At 40.6% G+C, this 18912-nt stretch overlaps 1 protein-coding gene across 2 annotated transcripts in view; it reads left to right on the top strand.

Annotated features, from left to right (window-relative positions):
* CHAT (choline O-acetyltransferase) overlaps positions 1-18912 on the top strand; it is a 42716-nt gene that overhangs the window by 12297 nt on the left and 11507 nt on the right. For both annotated transcript variants that reach the window (XM_069796140.1, XM_069796139.1), the window contains exons 7-14: positions 903-1080; positions 5556-5725; positions 7800-7900; positions 8102-8230; positions 9386-9508; positions 10990-11131; positions 14267-14329; positions 18246-18383. In XM_069796140.1, coding sequence (XP_069652241.1) covers positions 903-1080; positions 5556-5725; positions 7800-7900; positions 8102-8230; positions 9386-9508; positions 10990-11131; positions 14267-14329; positions 18246-18383 — 1044 coding nt within the window. The remainder of the gene's footprint in view (positions 1-902; positions 1081-5555; positions 5726-7799; positions 7901-8101; positions 8231-9385; positions 9509-10989; positions 11132-14266; positions 14330-18245; positions 18384-18912) is intronic.

Here is an 18912-nt window from a genome sequence, read left to right as displayed (position 1 = left end):
ACACAATTAGCATGCTACGTATGAGCTCACTTCTTACCAAGCATTCACTGTCAGTATTTCCAAAAGATGCTTCTGCAGCATTTTTGTCTTTAGCCCACATTATGTTTCAAGTACAGTGATGCAGAAAGGAAGAATGCGGCAGAATTCATTTGCTTTCACATTCAAACAAAAATGTTTATTAAACAGAGGTGAAACCACAGAGAAAAAAATCTTATTAGATTGCATTTGCTGGAAATGCTCTTCTCTTGACAGTCAAGTATTGGCACACAACACATGGCATATATACCACCATCGCGTGTAGGGGGACCTGAGCTATGCCTGAGGAAGTTAGCATAGGTGCAGGCAAAACTACTGAAGCCTTGGAGTGAATCTGCCCCAACCAACAAATGGCATCGAGCAGCAGAGTGTGTTGGCTGGGCAGGGTACCTTACAGCACAGCTTGACTATTTGTAGTACTGGAGCCATGCCTGCAGGCCCCCTTGGAATGAAGGGGTAGATCCTAGTGGTCCCTTTTCCAGGAAGTCCTGTTCTTCACCTCAATGGGAAGTTCTCTAGATTCTCTAGGTTATTTTTAAACAAATAATACCATGGAAATAATTTGCATACTTCCTGATTTTATCTCTTCAGGGTTTTTTAAGCTTATTCAAATAACCTACGTTTTATTTGAGCCCAACACACAATGTAAGTCTCCTGAAGCAGCTGGCATTACACTGGTGTAAAAACACAGGAGGGGTGAGCCCTGGGCCAGTCCCCAGTGGTTTTGTGCTCCATTGCCTGCAGGCCTGGCTCTCCAGGCAGGACTTCAGCATCTCAACACCCACCCAGGCAAAAGTGAAATGTTGGACCAGTAAGAGTCCAACCCATCTGTGACTGTTCTTCTGACTTCTGTCATTTTTTTGCAGTTTTTTGTTTTGGATGTTGTCATTAATTTCCGTCGTCTCAGTGAGGGAGATCTTTTCACTCAGTTACGAAAGATAGCCAAAATGGCAGAGAACGAAGAGGAAATGCTGCCTCCAATTGGCCTGCTGACAACAGACGGAAGAACAGAGTGGGCAGAGGCCAGGACGATCCTTATGAAAGGTTAGCAGCAGCAATCCCAGCTTTCTCCTCTTCATCATCTTCCTCCTCTTCCTCCTCACCATCATTGCCTTTCTTTGCTGGGAGTGAACATTACAGCAAATATAGGACTGAATGTGCAACGGCACTGCTGAATTTTTCTAGCAGGACAAAACTCAATACCTGTAAGTGTTCAGATGTGTGTTACCAGGGAAGCCGCAGATACGGTTTGACTCTTTGGCTGTGTATGTTTAAGTGTTACGCCATGTAAATAGCTGTCACTCATTCTTTGTTTTTCATCACATAAATTACATTACATCAGATTTTGTGATTTGTCTCTTTCTTCACATCCATTTTGTACCAATAGGAATGATGTATCCTCTTCACTTTTGACAACTATTAGACATTTTTCATCTCATCTAACAAAGGCATCTACAAGTTAAACACCTATTGAATCTAGCCGTGTACTCTCTCTAGTCAATGGAGAAAAATAGAAAGTACCAGGGCTGATTCATCCAAATCTTAAGTAAGTATCTAGGAAAGGTGATACCAGTTATTATCTGGGGATAGTTCTCTCTGTCTTCCAACAGGCAGCATTTAGCTGTCTTGGATTCTAGACTTGAATACCTGACTTTGAAACAGATGAAAATAAAGGATGGGATTGGTCACCTCCATCACTTCACACCTTATATATTTTACCCTGAAGATAAGTGATGTAAACGCCCTCTTTTTGCCATTTTAGATGACTTAGGTATTCATTTTCCCTCCTGAGAAAAGTGTTAACTCATCTCTTTATCCCCAGTTCTGCAATGCTACAGAAAATATTTCTGTTTTACCAATGCCCTGGACCACACAAGAGTTGCCAATAGTCTCAAAATATGTTTACCATCCTAAGGAAGACCTTCACTTTCCTTATTCAAGTTTATCTGTGCTTATATAACTTTATATAGATAAACACACACACGCACAGAGTCCTGGCCATTATTAGAGCATTATTATGTGGTACCAGTCTCATCTTTAGGTTTTTCCCTCCTCATCTTTTCTTTTTAAAGCAGGAGAAAAAAAGATTCTTTATTTTAATGAAAACTGGGATAAACACCTAATCATTTATTTTCATGCCATGCTTTTAAGTAAAACAGTGAGTACCTTGAAACCTGTAGCAGAATCATCTTTGTAAACCTACATAATCCTAAAGACAAATCAACAAAAACTAGCAGGACCATCTCTATGGTGTTTTTGGATTGCCTGGCATTTGCCAAAATATTCATTTTAATGAGGAAGCAAACCAACTCAGTTATGCAGCTGAAAAAAACCAGATTCTGCACTAGCAAATATTGCAGCACCATGATGTGAGCCTTCTGTAATCTAAGCAGGAATCCCATCCTAGACCACTTGTATTAGCACAGCTCCTCTATATAGTATAATACACTGCTGTTACACATGGATACATGATTATTAACAGCCCTTTTTTCTTTCTTATCTGTGGTGAAATGTTCATGCAACAATAACTAACAGAGGAAGAGAAAAGCCTCTAGTGAAGCAGTGTGAGGTGGAAGGGGTCACTCCACAACTGTTCTGTACTGGGTGTGGAAAAAGATGATGCTTCAGGACAGAGAAGACCTATACAGCACTTTGCAGATGTTATGAAGGAGATATATACATGGGCCTGCATAGACCTACAAGTAGAGGATAGGTCTTCTAGGTGAGAAAGTTTCAAAGAAATTGTAATAAACCTAGCCATCACGGATTTATGAACACATTCAATGTTTTAACTGCATTCAGGCTGTAGAACTAACTCACTTTCCTAAGCACAGGAATTGAATTCTTACTGCTATAGGGGCTGCTGTCCCATGCATACTATATCTGAATTTGATTCAGAACTGTCTCCTCATGTTTTTGTTTTTAAAACAAAACCCCAAAACCCCAACTAACCAACAGCTGACTGGCCAATTCAATGCAATTGTGTGCATTAGAAAGGAAGAAGGACAAGAAATGTCTTGTAGGGCTTTAGGCTTGTTCTCATACTTCTCCGCTGTTTCAGCTCTTTCCGAAAATACTTCTTTTCCGTCCCAAGTCACAGTTCATGAATTCTTGTGCAGTTCATTGCCCGTTTTACATGATAATTTTTTCAGTGTTTGATCAGCTCTTTGGACATGTCTGTTTCTTTCTGTAAGGGCATCTTTCCCCTATGTTTCTTTTTCTAGCAGAGATTAATTTTATTCACTCTAATACCTAGACTCAAGATACCCTGAAGCCATATGTCAGAATAAGGGATTCATATCTGTCAAAGATGTGTGGGCAGCAGCCACAATGAAATATATATAAACCTATCAGACAACATAAAGCAGAATGCTGAGCAAGCTGTGAGCAGTTTGTAAATCACCGTCCAAGCAGTTTTTCCTTGAAGGTGCCTGTCCACAAATACCAGCAGCTGATGTATATGGGGCAACTTCCATTCAAAAGGGTCTTTTCAGCCTTTGCATTGATGTACCCAGACCATCAATGGAATAAATACCACAATTATGGTCAGCCCTGCAAGTGTCAGATACTAGAAGAGCTTTACAGCAAAGAGGACAGGGACGTGTCTTCTCCCTTATAAAGCTTCTGAATGCTTTTGAAGACAATTCATAGGGACATCAGTGTTTTACATGTTGTAGGGAGGCACAGATCACTGGCAGAAAGCTCAACCTATCTGCATGCCCCATCAATTACAATCTCCTGGCTCAAGTCTTTGTAGGAGCTGGCAGGAATGCCAGGTGCATTCCCTAGGACTCTGCTTCTGTGGGCAACGGAAGACAACACACTGTGTGCTCCACCAGGTCCCCACACAGCCTGCAAGAATTCACGCTGGCCATCCCTGTCACTTGGGCCCATGGCTGCCAACACTCCCTCAGAGGAGCCACCAGACAGCAATAGAGAGTACCTTACCATAACTTGCTAGAGGCCACACCTCCGCCCTTCCTTCTCAGCCACTGCTATCACCTGCCTTTCCTTCCCTTGGCACCTTTTTCTTTTCTTGCATATTTGCGCTCTTTTTTACTACACAGCAACTGGCGAATGAACCTGGATGATAACAAGCATCTGTATATTTTCTAGCTCCTCACTAACCTATGTTACTCATTTTGGGAAGATACAATTTTTCTTACTTGACAAATGCTGTTCTTTCAGAGGATCAAGCTACTTTTCATATTTCCAAACATTAAAAACATGCACATTTTGAAATGGCTCCATATTTCAAATGCAAATCAGAATTGTTTCATTTTAAACATGTTTTCCATTCTTTCAGTGATAATAATCTCCTGAATTGAGCACAGATTTGTTGAACTTAGCACAGACTTGCAAGAAGTGTTGATCAATCTGAATTCATATCTTTCATTAAGAACATTCTGAAACAAAAACATTTTCACCAAAATCTAGCAAAACCAGCAGATGAAAACTGATCCGTTAAGAATGGAAGGAATTTTAAGTTGATGTTTGAAAGCCCTTTTTCCTTTGATCTTGTTAACAACCATTTAACAGCAATTAATGATGTTATATGCTTCAGAGCTGTATTAAGTGCTCACAATTAAATATTTCCTATGCTTCAAACTGGCCCTCAGAAGTGTACAAACCTTTACCTTCATAATTTTTCTGAGTTAAAGAAGCTGAGAAAAAAAAGGCCTCATAAATACACCATTAATAAGGAGGAAAGCGCTGAGGACAACATAAAAATAGCCTTTGTGGTCCATCTGTAGAAGCAAGAGTGACAGCATAGGGAAAAGAAACAGAGAAAGAGACCCAGAAAAAGGACATTTTATTCAGCATTACACTAGTGGTAGGAAAGAAGTGGAATGTATCAGCCCATGGTTTTGGCAATACCATGTTCAAAAACTAAACCTCACGACCTCATCCGCAGATGTTTCCTCGTGATGTAGGCAGTATACCCAGTCCAGGGCTTATTTCTCTAAAGTACAAGAAATTACCAGGGACAGGAGAGAGAGGAAGGTTTTATACAAGAATACAAAAACAACATAAGCCCTGCTGTTCCTTGTCCAGAAAAGGGTTTTAATAGGAGAACAGCACAAAACGAGTATAGGCCCTGCTGGTCCAGAGCAGAATACTGCAGCACTGCAGTAATAGCGTGAGCTCTGAAATTTTCTATTTTCCACCTGTCCTCTCTGTAACTGTTATATATAAAATAAGTAAACATTGCTGGCTTTAAGAGTAAAATAGATCTATTTTGTAATATAATTACTTCAGGAAATGAAAGGCAGAAAAAGAAAGTGGATATTATTGAATCATATGAAAGATACAGAGATATTGCAAAAGTTAACACATGAACGAATGCCTTGGTGTAACCTTTCCTTGCACTGAGATGTTCTGTTGTTGAGAGCGCTCTGCAGGCACCAGCTCATTGCAGTCATGGTCAGATCTTCAGTGCTCTCCAAGACCACAGAGTTCCCCAGCCAGTCCTGCACTACAGGTAAGAGGATGTGAACATTTCACTCTTTTATCCCCAGACTCTACTAACCGCGACTCTCTTGACATGATTGAACGGTGCATATGCCTGGTGTGCCTGGACAGCCCAAGCGAGGTGGAACTCAGTGATACAAACATGGCACTGCAACTGCTACATGGGGGAGGCTACCATAAAAATGGGGCCAACCGTTGGTATGACAAACCTATGCAGGTAAAAACCTTACGGTTCTATGATGTTACTTGCACGTGGCAAGGGACACCAGTTGCCCTTGTGGTAGGAACCACTTAGAATGAAGTGGGAGAAAGAGGGGGAGGTGGTGTCAGCATCTGCCAAGGCAGGGTTGGTGTGAGCAGCACCGTTCCTTGCAAGGCAGGGGAAGCAGACCTATTGCCTTGCTGGCAGTGGGGGGGCCTTCTCCAACACAGGTGGGCTTTCACCTTCCCTGAAGTTGCTCTTTGCACTTGAGGAGGCAGACAGATACACAGACATACAGATAGGTAGACATCTGATTAAAAAAAACCAACAAACAGTACACATTTAATTACATTCAATCAAATGAAATAAAAATGCTGGACTAGCATCCCAGAACAAAAAAGAAAAGCACAATGGCTTTCTCTGTTTTCTCTTTTCACACATACTCGTGACGTCCTAGAAATACTACTGCTTATAATTTAGTGTGTGTTTAAGTTAGTATTAAGTTCTTACTTAACAGACTGCTTACTCATTTGATGACATCCTTGTTGAGGCTTTCCTGGAAGTATTGATTTCTCCAGCCTTTTTCCCCAATCAGATTTTGATTATCATATTTGAAAGTGTTGCACTGTTATTTTCACATTTTGCATTAGACCCGGGGTGAAGCAATGTATTAATCTCCAGCTGTCAACAATGTTGACACCTCATGAAAAATTGAAAAAACCCTGACTGATACATTGCTTGTGCAATGCTTGTTGCTCTTGCCATATCTAAGAACAGCAACATAAAAAAGGAAACCACTAAACTAATTTCACTTGCACTGACTTACCCCAGTACAAATACATTTCAGTAGTCGTTACTGATTTATGCCACTGCAAGTGACATTATTAGCAGACTCCAGTGCTGTGTTTTTAAAGAACAAACCATTTGTCTAGTTAAAATCCCTTGTTATTTGCAGGGCCACTAGTTGAGATGTTTCAAGCAGATGAGAATAAACAAGATTTTATTTTTGTTTACTATCAGAAGGTAGCAGAAAGCAAATAAATTTGCACAGTATATGGGAGATCTTCATCTGTCAAGATGTACTCAGGCTAGAAGTAATTCAAAGGCAAAGAGAAATTCTTAGGGAAAAAAGATCCAATTTTCTTTCATGCAAATGCAGATTACATAGAAAGCCATTCTCACAGTAGGACTTGTTCTTTCTCTCCATATTCTTCTTCAACTTTGCAGTAATGCATCAGAAAACATCCAGCTAAACTTTCTGCATCACACACTTACTCTGTGAAAACCCCATGGGAACCAGGGAGGCAGGATGCATATGTGTGATAGCTCACTCTGCACATATGTGAGTGGGAGAAGTCCAACCAAAGACACTTCAAAAGAAGTGGGGGGAAAGTCCAGAAAAAGGACAGAAAACATGTGAGACAAGTTGCAGTTTGGTCCTAGACATCTGCTTTTGTTTGAGATGCAAAAGTAACCAGCCACTTGGGGGTATCACAGAACTACAGCGCAGCAGGTTAAGTGTCACCAGTTATACCATGTGTATGCAACAAAATCAGAAATGAAGACAAGTAAGAGGGAAATGAAGAAAGCACCACAAAAGAAAAGGTGAAGAGGAAGCAGAACAGTAAAACAAGCTATGAGAGAGCTATCAAATAAGGATGACTATGCTTATTTGATACAATATTCAAAATAAAATGTGATCCTAAGGGACTTCCCAGTTACGGAAGTTGCATTGCCCCCAAATGTGGAAGGAGAACCCCAGCAACAGGTTTTCTCTACCATAAAGCAAATGCTAAATCCAATTCTTAGACTCCAATGGGAAATGCTAAAATTTATATTCTCACAGGACTCAGTCCAAAATAGTAGCATGAAAGGGATCCAATGCAATGCCATTCATAGGACAAGAAAGTCTCCCATGATAAATCTGTAAGTCACCCACTGATCTGCAAGTCAAGGAAGTTCCTGATGTGAGTAATAAGAAAACCACAGGAGAATGACAATATCTTCCTTTAGGTGGCTATCATGGGTAACTTACCCAGAACATGATTTATTCACTATGTATCTTGCAGTTGTTCTTTTTCTTGCTTAGTTTGTGGTAGGAAGAGATGGAGTCTGTGGTACCGTGTGTGAACATTCCCCTTTTGATGGCATCGTACTGGTGCAGTGCACTGAACACTTGCTCAAGCACATGTGAGTCCCCTTTCAGTACTCCTATTGTATCCACTCTAGCCCCCAGGAAGCCTCTGCCAGTGGCTAATTCCCCCTGGTGCACAGGGCCACTAAGACCCATACAACTGTTGGAAATCAGTCATTTACCTGCTAAAAAAAAGCAGTGTTTAACAAATAGATTATTCCTGTGACCTTAAAGACTTTTCTCTCACAAACTAACAGGAAAGAGAGTTCCAAGAAATTAGTCCGAGCCGATTCAGTGAGTGAGCTTCCTGCTCCACGGAGACTAAGATGGAAATGTTCCCCTGAAATTCAGGCACGTTTGGCATCAGCAGCAGAAAAACTCCAAAGGTAGAACAGATGCCTTGTTTTTCTAAACAATGACTGCAAGCTGAGAACTACCCAGCACATTTTATGCAGGCATGGGTTTCCTCCTAGAGGGCTCTCCCTGCCCTCCCGCTCCTCCTCATCTTCCCAAACTGGACATACCCAGCATCCTTTTGCAGGATGGCACCCTTACGGGCTGGAGCTACTTCGCTGTATTCAGGAATTGCATTACCATTGCTTTCCTTCCATGTAAATATTAGGAAAGCTAAAGACCACCAGAAAAACAGTTGAGTCCTATTTGCCTGGGATGCAAACGGTGCAGGTCCTCGGCTTTTGTGGATGCACTTTATGGGTTTGACCTGACTAAAGCCAAAGCCAGGGCAATGGGGATATGTATATGGGACAGTAGAATACAACTGGTTTGAATAAACAATTTGAATTCAGGAATGTAATTTGTTTACATCCATGTTGCTCCCACAAAGGTTAGTTCTTCTGACTGTGTTTCCAGACTGTAAAAGATTTGCATGATCTTTGGGGGTGGGGATGGCAATGATATATTTTTTTTCAAATTATTTCATCTCAACACTCAGGCCTGTGATCGCTCTGTAGAGAATTAACATATGGTCTACATGATCAGCTGTAAGTACATCCAGTGTGATTGCATTAGATGAGACCTCAAAGTGGCTAGAAACATACACGAGAGTATGAAAACATTCAGGGTGCAGAGTAATTCCTTTTTGTTTTTAAATAAAGGTAGTAGTCCTCTAAACTGAAACTTGCAAGGAGCTTACAGCCTTCATCAGGTTTTAAATCCACCCATTTCTCACTGTAGTAAATCTCACAGAAATTTGTTGAGAACAAAGGAGGCCCTGGCTTAGCCTTCAGGAGTGGAAACACTAGGTTTTAAAAGAAGGTGTTTTACTCACATGAACAGAATGACCTGAGTGCCATAGCTCATGGTAAGACTGCAGATAACAAGCCCAGTCTAGAATCTGTATGAATAAGAGTTACTGACTAGGAGCAAGTTACCAAAGGCCAGGACTGTCTGCAAAGCAGGAGCCCACTCATGTCCAAGGGAGTACAGGCAGGAAATGATCTCTGGGTTTTATTTGCAAATGGAAATGGAACATGAGATTCTTGCATCTCCCCTCACAGTAATTGCCTCTGCTTGTTTTCCAGGATAGTAAAAAATTTGGACTTCATCGCCTACAAGTTTGAGAACTATGGAAAGGAATTTATTAAGAAACAAAAGATTAGCCCAGATGCCTACATTCAAGTAGCACTTCAGCTGGCATTTTACAGGTAAGGTTAATTCAAATCATAGGAACAAGGTAGCACAAGAGTAGATTCACATTTTGGTTTTTATACAGAGGGTCCGTTTTTGACTCGGCACCCAAACAAACGCCTCCTGCATGGAAATGAGTGATCTTGCCTAATGACTGTAGGTCAGACAAGATAGAAGTTGCCACCCAGTTCTGAGACAGAGTACTCCTTTCCTTCACTCCCTTTCCCTCTCCTTGCTCTACCTTCCCATCCCTGTGTCCCACACATGCCATTCCCAGCCAGTACCCTCCCCAAAGCTGTCCCTCCACTGGGCATAGAGAAGAGGGTGAGGGGATGTGGCAGGTAGTGGCAGACAGCCCCACCACGCAGAGCAGCAGAAGCAGCTAGGGAGTCCAAGTCCCTTGCCACTGCAGGTAGCTTGGGAGGAACCATGGCAGTAACCCATAGCTCACCACATATTCATCCCTTGCACCGCAAGGTGAAAAGCATTCACAGGGAAAAATACTACAGCAGCATATCAGATTCAGAGTTCCTACACAGGATAGTAACTACTGCTGCTTCCTTCTTCACAGGCATCCCAAGATTTGATAATATCCTCTAATTTCCATGGTATTATCAAAGTTAAAAGCTCCTTTCTACGTTGTCAGAACAGCTAACGCTCCAGGCTAGAAATCGGTTGCATGGTTTCCTGCAGAACAGCCTATTACACTAATAATTCTTTATCATGTCAAATTAAATCCCGAAGCAGTCTTTACCTAGTCAAAAAACAGAGATGCCTAACACATTTTGCATACTCCATTAACATCTGTTAAACATCCAGTTTGCGTATTCTATTAACCAAACTCCAACAGTGACCTCGTCCAAGATTTTCATCTGGATGCCAGTCATGATATAAATCCCATGTATGCAAGAAAAACCTTGGGGCACAGTTATGTTCCGAGACCCCTGCTTCAACTGGAAGGCACAGTAGGTCTCCTGAAGCAAGGAATAGTAGCTATATATACCTGGACCCAAATTAAACAGTATTTGCTATGTGGGTTTTCATTCCATCTCTCAGTCTCAAATAGCAGTCTTTTCTCCTTTTAGTTTTCTGTTTTTCGTTCACACAGAGCATACTTTTTTCTTGTTTTAAATAAAACATATTTCAAGCCCATATGTAAATGATTAATTACACAATTATTTTATGATGCAGTACAAATAAAACATTCCTTGAGATCTTTCAGTAAATTTTAGCTTTACTAGCCTTGCTTTTACACAGCAAGTCATTTTTTACTGGCAATGCATAACTAAAATGTATACAGCTGTATGCAGCTCCTCATATTAGAAAGGAGTGAGCATCCATCTTTTTTAAGTTTCTTACAGAATTGTATCAACATTAAGATGAATACTATGCAAAAAATAAAATCATGGCTGTAACAATAAAACATACCAAGCCTATTTCTTTCAGTCTTTATGACTCCTTGAAAATATTCTTTGTTTTTCTTACTTCATTCTCTCAGATGCCACAGGAGACTTGTCCCTACCTACGAAAGTGCTTCCATACGCCGATTTGATGAGGGCAGAGTTGACAATATTAGGTCTGCTACCTCAGAAGCATTTGCTTTTGTAAAAGCAATGACTGATGACAAGACAGCTCTATCGGTATGTTGGTCTGGCTACATCTGCCTTCTTTGGCAAAACACTAAGCAAATAGCGCATTCACAATCCCCAATCTCTCATTTTTTAAACTGTTAACCAAGAACATAAAGGCATAGGGCAGGGTAGCAAGCCTTACAGGATTTTGGGTTTTGTGCAAACCAACCATTAAGCTAAATATAAATATTTCTTTATTTTTATTTAAGATTCAGAGGTGCCTAAACATGACATTATAAGAAACAAAACATCTGATTTTAGACTTAGTACTGTCTTCTGAATGATCTATCATCATATCCAAATTCAGCTCCCTACAGAAATCTAGGCTGAACATGCAAAATTCAGGATCATTATACTGCCACACCAGGGGAATTGCCTGGCAGGTCCCCTGCAGTAGATAGCTCTGCTGCAGATTGCAATGTGTGAAGTGATACAATTCACATGCTTTGATTTCTGCATAAGGTTCTGGCTGATCTATTTGGTTTTAAAGGTATGTTTCTACCAAACAGAGTTAGTTCTATAGGATCCTCAAGGGGCCTGAACCTTCATGACGAAAAAACTTCATCAAGCTAATAAAGCAACTCTCCAAATTGTCCTGACATCATCCTGCAAAAAGAAAAATTAAATTGCCTTTCTTTGAGACACCACCATCTGTTTGCCAGAAGCATGAGTACTGTACATAGTAGATGGGGACGCAAAGAGGTACAGCTGAGAGAGCTGAGACTATAGCTGCACAAACAGCTTTGTGCGCTGTCCCGCCTGCCATCCCTGGAGAGCCTCTCTCAACGTCTCTCCATGTACCACTTCCACCCACTGCACTTCGCTGCTGTACAGGGAATTTCCAGGTGGTTGTTTAGATGCAAAACGCTGCCACAATATAGATTATTTTGCACAGTAAGCCCACTCCAGTGGCAACAGCCCACATGGCTGTTCTTTAGAATCTAGCATAGCATTGCTAGAAGTATTGCTGGGCTGTATATTAAGTGTAAATGAATGAAATATTGTAAACCAAGCTCTAATGTCCCAGAGGATGAGGAAAATTTGCCGAGGAGTGCTCTGTTCCCCCACTGCTTCTTCAATCTCCTTAAGGTTACCATGCCCAGAACTTAGCCCATGATGAACAAGACTCAAATAAATTCCGTGTTAAAATGATAACTCCAAGGAAACCTGAAGTAATTCCCTACACTGAGTGGGTAATTCAAGGCAGATTATGACCATACTATTACACATAATAGTGACTACCATACAGTAGACAAGAAGAGGCAGTTGTTATTTGCTATCAGTCCCTGTCTGACAACATGGTTCTTAATCATATTTCATTTGAAGCTGCTGTCATCTGTGCACACCCTCCCCTCCACACTTGGGCACTCAGCATACCCACAGCCCCAACACACATTGCCGCAGGCTGACTGTACTCCTAGGAGGAGCCAGCCTGCTCCTAGCACATTGTTTTGCCAGATCCTTCTTGTTCCCTCCAACAATCTCTTCCTACCTTCCTTATTCCAACACTTACTGACTTCTTCAGCTCTCCCAAAGCTTCAGCATTTCTCACTGTTTTACCACCCAAATCTGGGACTGTGCCCACCTTTCACAGCATCCTAAACTGTATTGCTTCACAGAAGCAAGCAGAAGAATGCTGTGCATGTCTAGAGTGAGCTCAGTCTCAGCCCCCAAATCTTTATATTGCATGCCTTGGCAGTATCAAGTAGGAAGAATAATGGTTTCATTCCCCCTGAAAAACCTGTAATCATAATGCAAACCAATCCACTGATAGCTTTCCTAGCTTCTTGTCCACTGAGAGATGCAAAGGACGTTTAAATGGATCTGTGATTGTTCTTTCCCACAAACTTTTAGAAATCTTTGTTTTGATATGAACATCTTTTGGTTCAAAATGATATATATTGTTATCACAGAATCACAGAAACAAAATTCACTTAACACAACCCTATTCCAAAGTGATTTCTTCAGACCTACAGACCTACAGACTGCCTCTGGGTGTGAAGGGGTTAATTCTATTTTTTGGACAGAGAGATGCATCACTTGGTTTAAGTAGCCTTGAACTCCCCAAAATATATCCATTAATCCAAATCAAATTAAAAGAAATTTTCTATCTGATGCTAATAAAAATTATCTTCAAATGGTAGCTTGAACAGTCACCAAAGATTGATTGAGTTGGACTGATTCTCTAGCAGGAGAAATATCTCATGCATTTGACACTTGCTGTAAAAGAATCAGCAACTGACACTGCAGAGATTGCTGAATAGCTGTAAATTAATCAGATTTAAAGACTGCATTTGGTAATTTAATCTGTATAAGGGAACTAAGGCCTAGCTGTAGCCCTATGAAAAAATATCAGACTCTGGACTTCGAAGGTCCCTGATGGTGGCCTTGAATTGCTTCTAAAATGAATTCTTTGTTCAAAAGATCATTCATCGTCCATAGGAGCTGAAGGTTCCCTGTTTATCTGAAGACCCAGTAATTTCTGGCTGTTTCAGGGTCTCCCAAAGTTGCAGCATCGGACTTGATGTACAGCAGGGCAGCACTTCTTAGGATTGTTCCCTTAATATAAAAGGCTGCCATTTGACAGGAGTCAAAATTTACTAGCTTGTTATCTGAAATGTGAGGCATCTGTGGAGGGTAGAGCAGCCTTGGAAAATTCTAGATGCCCTTTCACACAGGGGAGTAATTTTTTGACCAGCTAGTAAAATATCAGTAATGGCTTTCATTAATATCACTGTCATTGTCTAGATAAACCATTCTGGAGAAGATATACTGCCTGGCTGTTTTGAAAACACTGAATTACACTAGGCAATTATTTTCCCTACTTCAAATGGAGCAATTCAATTAGTAATATTCTACACCCTCAAAATCCATGGAAGGAATCCATGAAAGAGACTGCAAGTCTTTCCTCATCTTCAAACAAACCACCACCAATAAGCCTGTTCAACCCTTGCACAATCAGGCCCTGTTGCTGATCAGGACATTGAATCCCTATGGTTTTTCATTTATAAAGAGCACTTACACCTGAGCCAGGAGCAAAGGACATTTGAGAATGCTTGCTATTTGTGTGCTGGTTAATTGATGGAAGATGCTATTTCTTTGAGGGTTTATTCAATAATAGATATATTTTGATTCTCCCAACAGGATTCTGAGAAGATGCAGAAATTTAAGGATGCAATTGCAGCTCAGACTAATTACACTATTCTGGTAAGTAAAACACTACTTTGTCTGAATAAGGACTAGTTAGTTTTTTCAAGAAAAGTACAAAAATACAATCATTAACTATTTAAGTACCAGAAAACATAAGCATCTCTAAATAGGAAAGTACCTCCTATGTCACACCTACGAAAATTTCTGATGACCCAAACACTCTCAAAATAGACATATTCAACTAATCTCACCTTAAAAAATGCTTCCTGGAAAGAAAAATAACAAAATTCTGCATTAGACATCAGTGGCAAGACCATCACTCTTGGGCATTAGCTCTCTTTTCTAGAACTGTCATGGAACATGACACTCTGCATTCAACATATTCACAGGGAATGTGCATCTGTGAAGTGTTTATGATTTGTATCTGTGTCATAATTAGGACAGGGATGAATTAGGATTCCACTGTTTGGTGCTGTACAAATTAACAATTAAAAAATGGCCTCCATCTTAAAAAGCTTGCAATCAAAATTTAATAAAGGGATTTTTTTTATAAATATTGAAAAGTTTGCAAGGAGGAACAGTAGCCAGATGAAATAAGCCTTTATTCTGTGTGTTTTGTGATCAACACGAAATGTTAGCCATGCAGATAGCCAAGAAAAGTGTCAAGGACAGCTGAGAGCCTTATCAGGATGAGAAGTAAGCAAGGCTTAAAAGCAACCAATTTAACTGCTGTGTAACATGCATGAGAAATAGAACTCCAACTGCAAAATCCAGATCCCCCAGATTTACAGGTATTTAGACCCATAAGCTATAATGTTACAGATAAACTTAAGATGGCTCTTTGGAAGGAACATCAGGAACTTTTTCTCCCCCCCTAAAACTAACCATTTATGCATTTTCTTATGTTCCTCTTCCCTAGAGGAGAGTGGTCCTTATCTGGGACCTGATCCTCAGGTGGACTGATATTCCAAAGTGCAATTTCTAGGAATTATTATAGTAAGCTCTCTTTTAAAGACCTGAATGCGGTGTCTAATAAAAGGAAGAGATGCCCTCCAGTGAAGAAATCAGTTTAGTATCAAATACAACACATTTTTTCTCGATTCAAAATGAGACAATCCAGCCTGGGTAATGCTCTGTATCCCACTGTGCCAAGACAAAGCACAGACTTACTCTACAAACAACTTAGTCAAACCACTCATGAAATTAATAGATGTTAATAACCAGCTATGTTAAGTGAATTTGCTACCTATGGTTTTGCCTCAGACCATTGCCTAACAAACCCACATTGCTGATTACTGTTTAAATACTCATAATATTCAAGAAATCATTCACTTCCAGAGGTGGTTTCAAAAGTATACTCAGACCACTGGAGAGATAAAGTGTTGCTTCCAGGCAGGATTCGTTCCTAATGTTTCCCATGAAACAAAAGAAGCAGGAAAGAAAAACAGTTTTGTCTTTCAAGCATTGTGCTGGGAACCCACATCTTAGAAGCTGAGACTCCACATCATCTCTAAAGCAGAAGCAAGTCTTACTTCAGGGCAACTGTCTCACCTGAACCATCTCAGGGTAATCTCACAGTGAACACAACATACTGTAGGTTTCCTAGGTCACAAGCAATGGAATTTCTGTACAACATCTCTTAAAAAAAAAAATCCATAAAATCCCCCCTCCAAGTCATTTCCATTCCAGAAACTGTTATAAAATTCAGTCTCCAGTGTAGCTCATGGTAAAATATTAAAATCACCATTGGAAAATTAATTTATCTTTAAATTTAAGAATGTCTCCAGGTATTTCTACTCACCAAGCTCCCCTTTCTTTCTCTGAATAGCAGAATGTAATTGTTGTGCCTTTAAACTATGGGCAAGACTTACATGGTCTGACTAAATTGTGTGTAACAGACTGAAATGTAATAGCTCCTAAGAAAAACAAAAAAATCTACTTCATAAAACAAAAAGCAATTTAATGATTTTATTTCCCCTTGTTAGGGCTTACTAGTAGCATTGCTATCTTAAATGCGGAGCTCTAAAATTCAATTTAGCACAGTTTTTTCCTATGCGTTGACTCACAGTTTATTTCGTTAGCCTGTCTCAGCCTCTCTTCAGACATGACATTGATCTATGTTGCAAAAATGTCATTGCTAACAGCCTTATAAATCTTGTGTGATAGCAAAATATTTCCTTTGATTATCAAGTCAGTTTCACTCTATGGGAAAAACAACGTGAACACTGTCCTGATGTGTGCTACTTTTTTGCAAGCATCCTTGCTCTGTCTGGGCTGATGAACAAATAGCCCTTTTACCAATGGTGCCTACTCCTTAACAAGCCAAACAAGATTTTGCACTCCCAGCCCCCTGCTTCGGGCACTTATTAGTGGTTAAAATGATTCTCCTCTTAAGAGGAAAACCAAACTTGTTCTTTTCTTTTTCTTTTCTTTTTTTTTTTTTTAAATTCTCCCCTTAAGAGGAAAACCAAGCTTGTTCTCTTCTTTAAATCTTGCCTTCTCTCAGGTTGCTTATTTCCCTCAAGCTACAGCTCAGTCCCCATAATCAATGCTCTCACCAGCTAGAATAAATCTAGACTGAAGGATTTTAAATGCCTGTTTTAATCTACGGCAAATCCTGCCTGGTTGAAACAGCTCAGTGCTGTTCTTCAGATGCCAAAATTTTGATTTGGTTTCCTAAAGAAACAAAACTCCGTAACGATCCTGTCTGCCCATCTCCCACTACTGACTTCTGATCCTGTTAGTCATCTTCAATCACATTTGCTAGCAGGGCAAAGATCTTAAAGCTAAAAAATTTCTTAAGTCTATAGCATTAGGTAGCTGGATAGAGCAGACAGACCTAAGCATAGCAAGCTCATGGCAGAAAGACTGACTGCAGGCTCAGCAGTAGTTCTCGTGAGCTGGCTAGCTGGCCACCAGTGTGCCCCTGCTGCTAACGTTCAGCCACTGCATGTGCTGCTGATGGCCTCGCCTGTAACCATGAGACGGGAGAGGAAATTGGGGACATTCAGAAGCAGGGTTTGAGGGCAAGCATGGCTGGTTCTGCGCTGGGGATGATGGTGAGCAGATACATGGGCAAGCAGGATGGCAAGTAGACTGCTCTAGGTCTCTTGCTTGTCAAGCACATTATTCTCCTCTGTTAAGCCCTGTTTAATTTGATTTTAGACTCATGGTACCTGGACTACGGTACCATCCAACTATGCTGTCCTACACTTACTGTTTCCAATTGCCTCATTAGAGCGAGGGCTAAAGTAACGGCTGCCCCTGAGATAATCCAGCTCTGCAATGACGCCAGCACAGGGAGAGGGGGAGAGAACTGGGATATTTGGGCAGTGAATTGAGAAGATATCTGTGTCCCTAATCTCAGTCTTCTCAAGTGGTGGGGTATGCTAGTAGATCTGTGATAGAACACTGGTAAAGCTATCTGTTATTCTACGATCACTGTTAAATCTGTTGGAGACATCTACCAAATCTTTGGATCTAAATTCTATGGAATTACACATACTTTACCTGCCAGAGTGAGATGCAGGCAGCAAGGCAATGAAACTTTAATTTCTTCCAATTTGGAGGTGGTTTGGAGCCTCCAATCTTGAAATACAATCTAAGTGATGCACAGGCAATTCCAAAACATACTGTGAGATTTCTGGTGTCCCATATGCTCACCCCAGCAGCTTTGGAAGCCCACACCATGATATTCAGCTCTGAAAGATGATGAACACCCAGAACGCCAGATAACATCAGTACATAATACATCTCAAAACCATTTCCTTCCAACTTTTTACATCTTCAGAGCACCATATGAATTTCTAGTTACTGATCATCAGCAAAGTACATACTCAGAGTAATATCTGAACATTACAGGCATTACATCACTCAAACCCAGTTCATCAACTCTGACTAGAGAACAAGGCAGTAACAGCCGAGAAAACGTCTCCATACTCAGTTAAATGCTGGTGTCTTATGTTGTACGCAGGCTATTACTGGAATGGCAATAGACAATCACCTGCTAGGGCTCAGGGAGGTGGCACGGGAACACTTCAAGGAACTGCCAGAGATATTTACGGATGAGACATATTTGACAAGCAATCGATTCATCCTCTCAACCAGCCAGGTGAGTTTCTCATGTTCACTGGTCTTGCTAAGCAAAGGCTAATTCATTTGTGTTCTGCCAGACCTTGTAGCTCACAGCGAGAACAATGTATTAAAAAAAAAAAAAAAGCTGATACTATCAAGAAGTCTGCAAAATTCTCCAGATTTTTAATCCAGTTTTGGTTCACTCTGCAAAATCAGCACCGTAAATATTGACTGAAGTTATCACTTCCCTTGCAATATTCCAAAGACCTTCCTGGAAATGCACACAAACTCACTCAGTAAAATTTGTATGAGGGCTCAGTGTTTCCTCACTTTCCAAACTATATATCTTCCCATTCCCTTTCTTCTCCTCCTTCCCCTAAGGTGACAGCTCTAGTGGGAATTCTTTACTCCAGTGACAGTACAGCCACAAGCCAGATAGGCTGCCACTCTGAGAAACAAAAGCCAAGAGCCATGAGGAAATTCTACTCTTAAAAGGTAGCTGTGTTTGAAGTCTTTGAGAGCCTTCAGTTACTCAGTGTAAGACTTCAACCTCTGCAGGCATGAAT

This window comes from Haliaeetus albicilla, chromosome 11 (assembly GCF_947461875.1).
Source record: "Haliaeetus albicilla chromosome 11, bHalAlb1.1, whole genome shotgun sequence".
Classification (NCBI taxonomy): Eukaryota; Metazoa; Chordata; class Aves; order Accipitriformes; family Accipitridae; genus Haliaeetus; species Haliaeetus albicilla.
The sequence above is the reverse complement of the archived record's forward strand: the minus strand, read 5'-3'. Positions and strand labels throughout refer to the sequence as shown.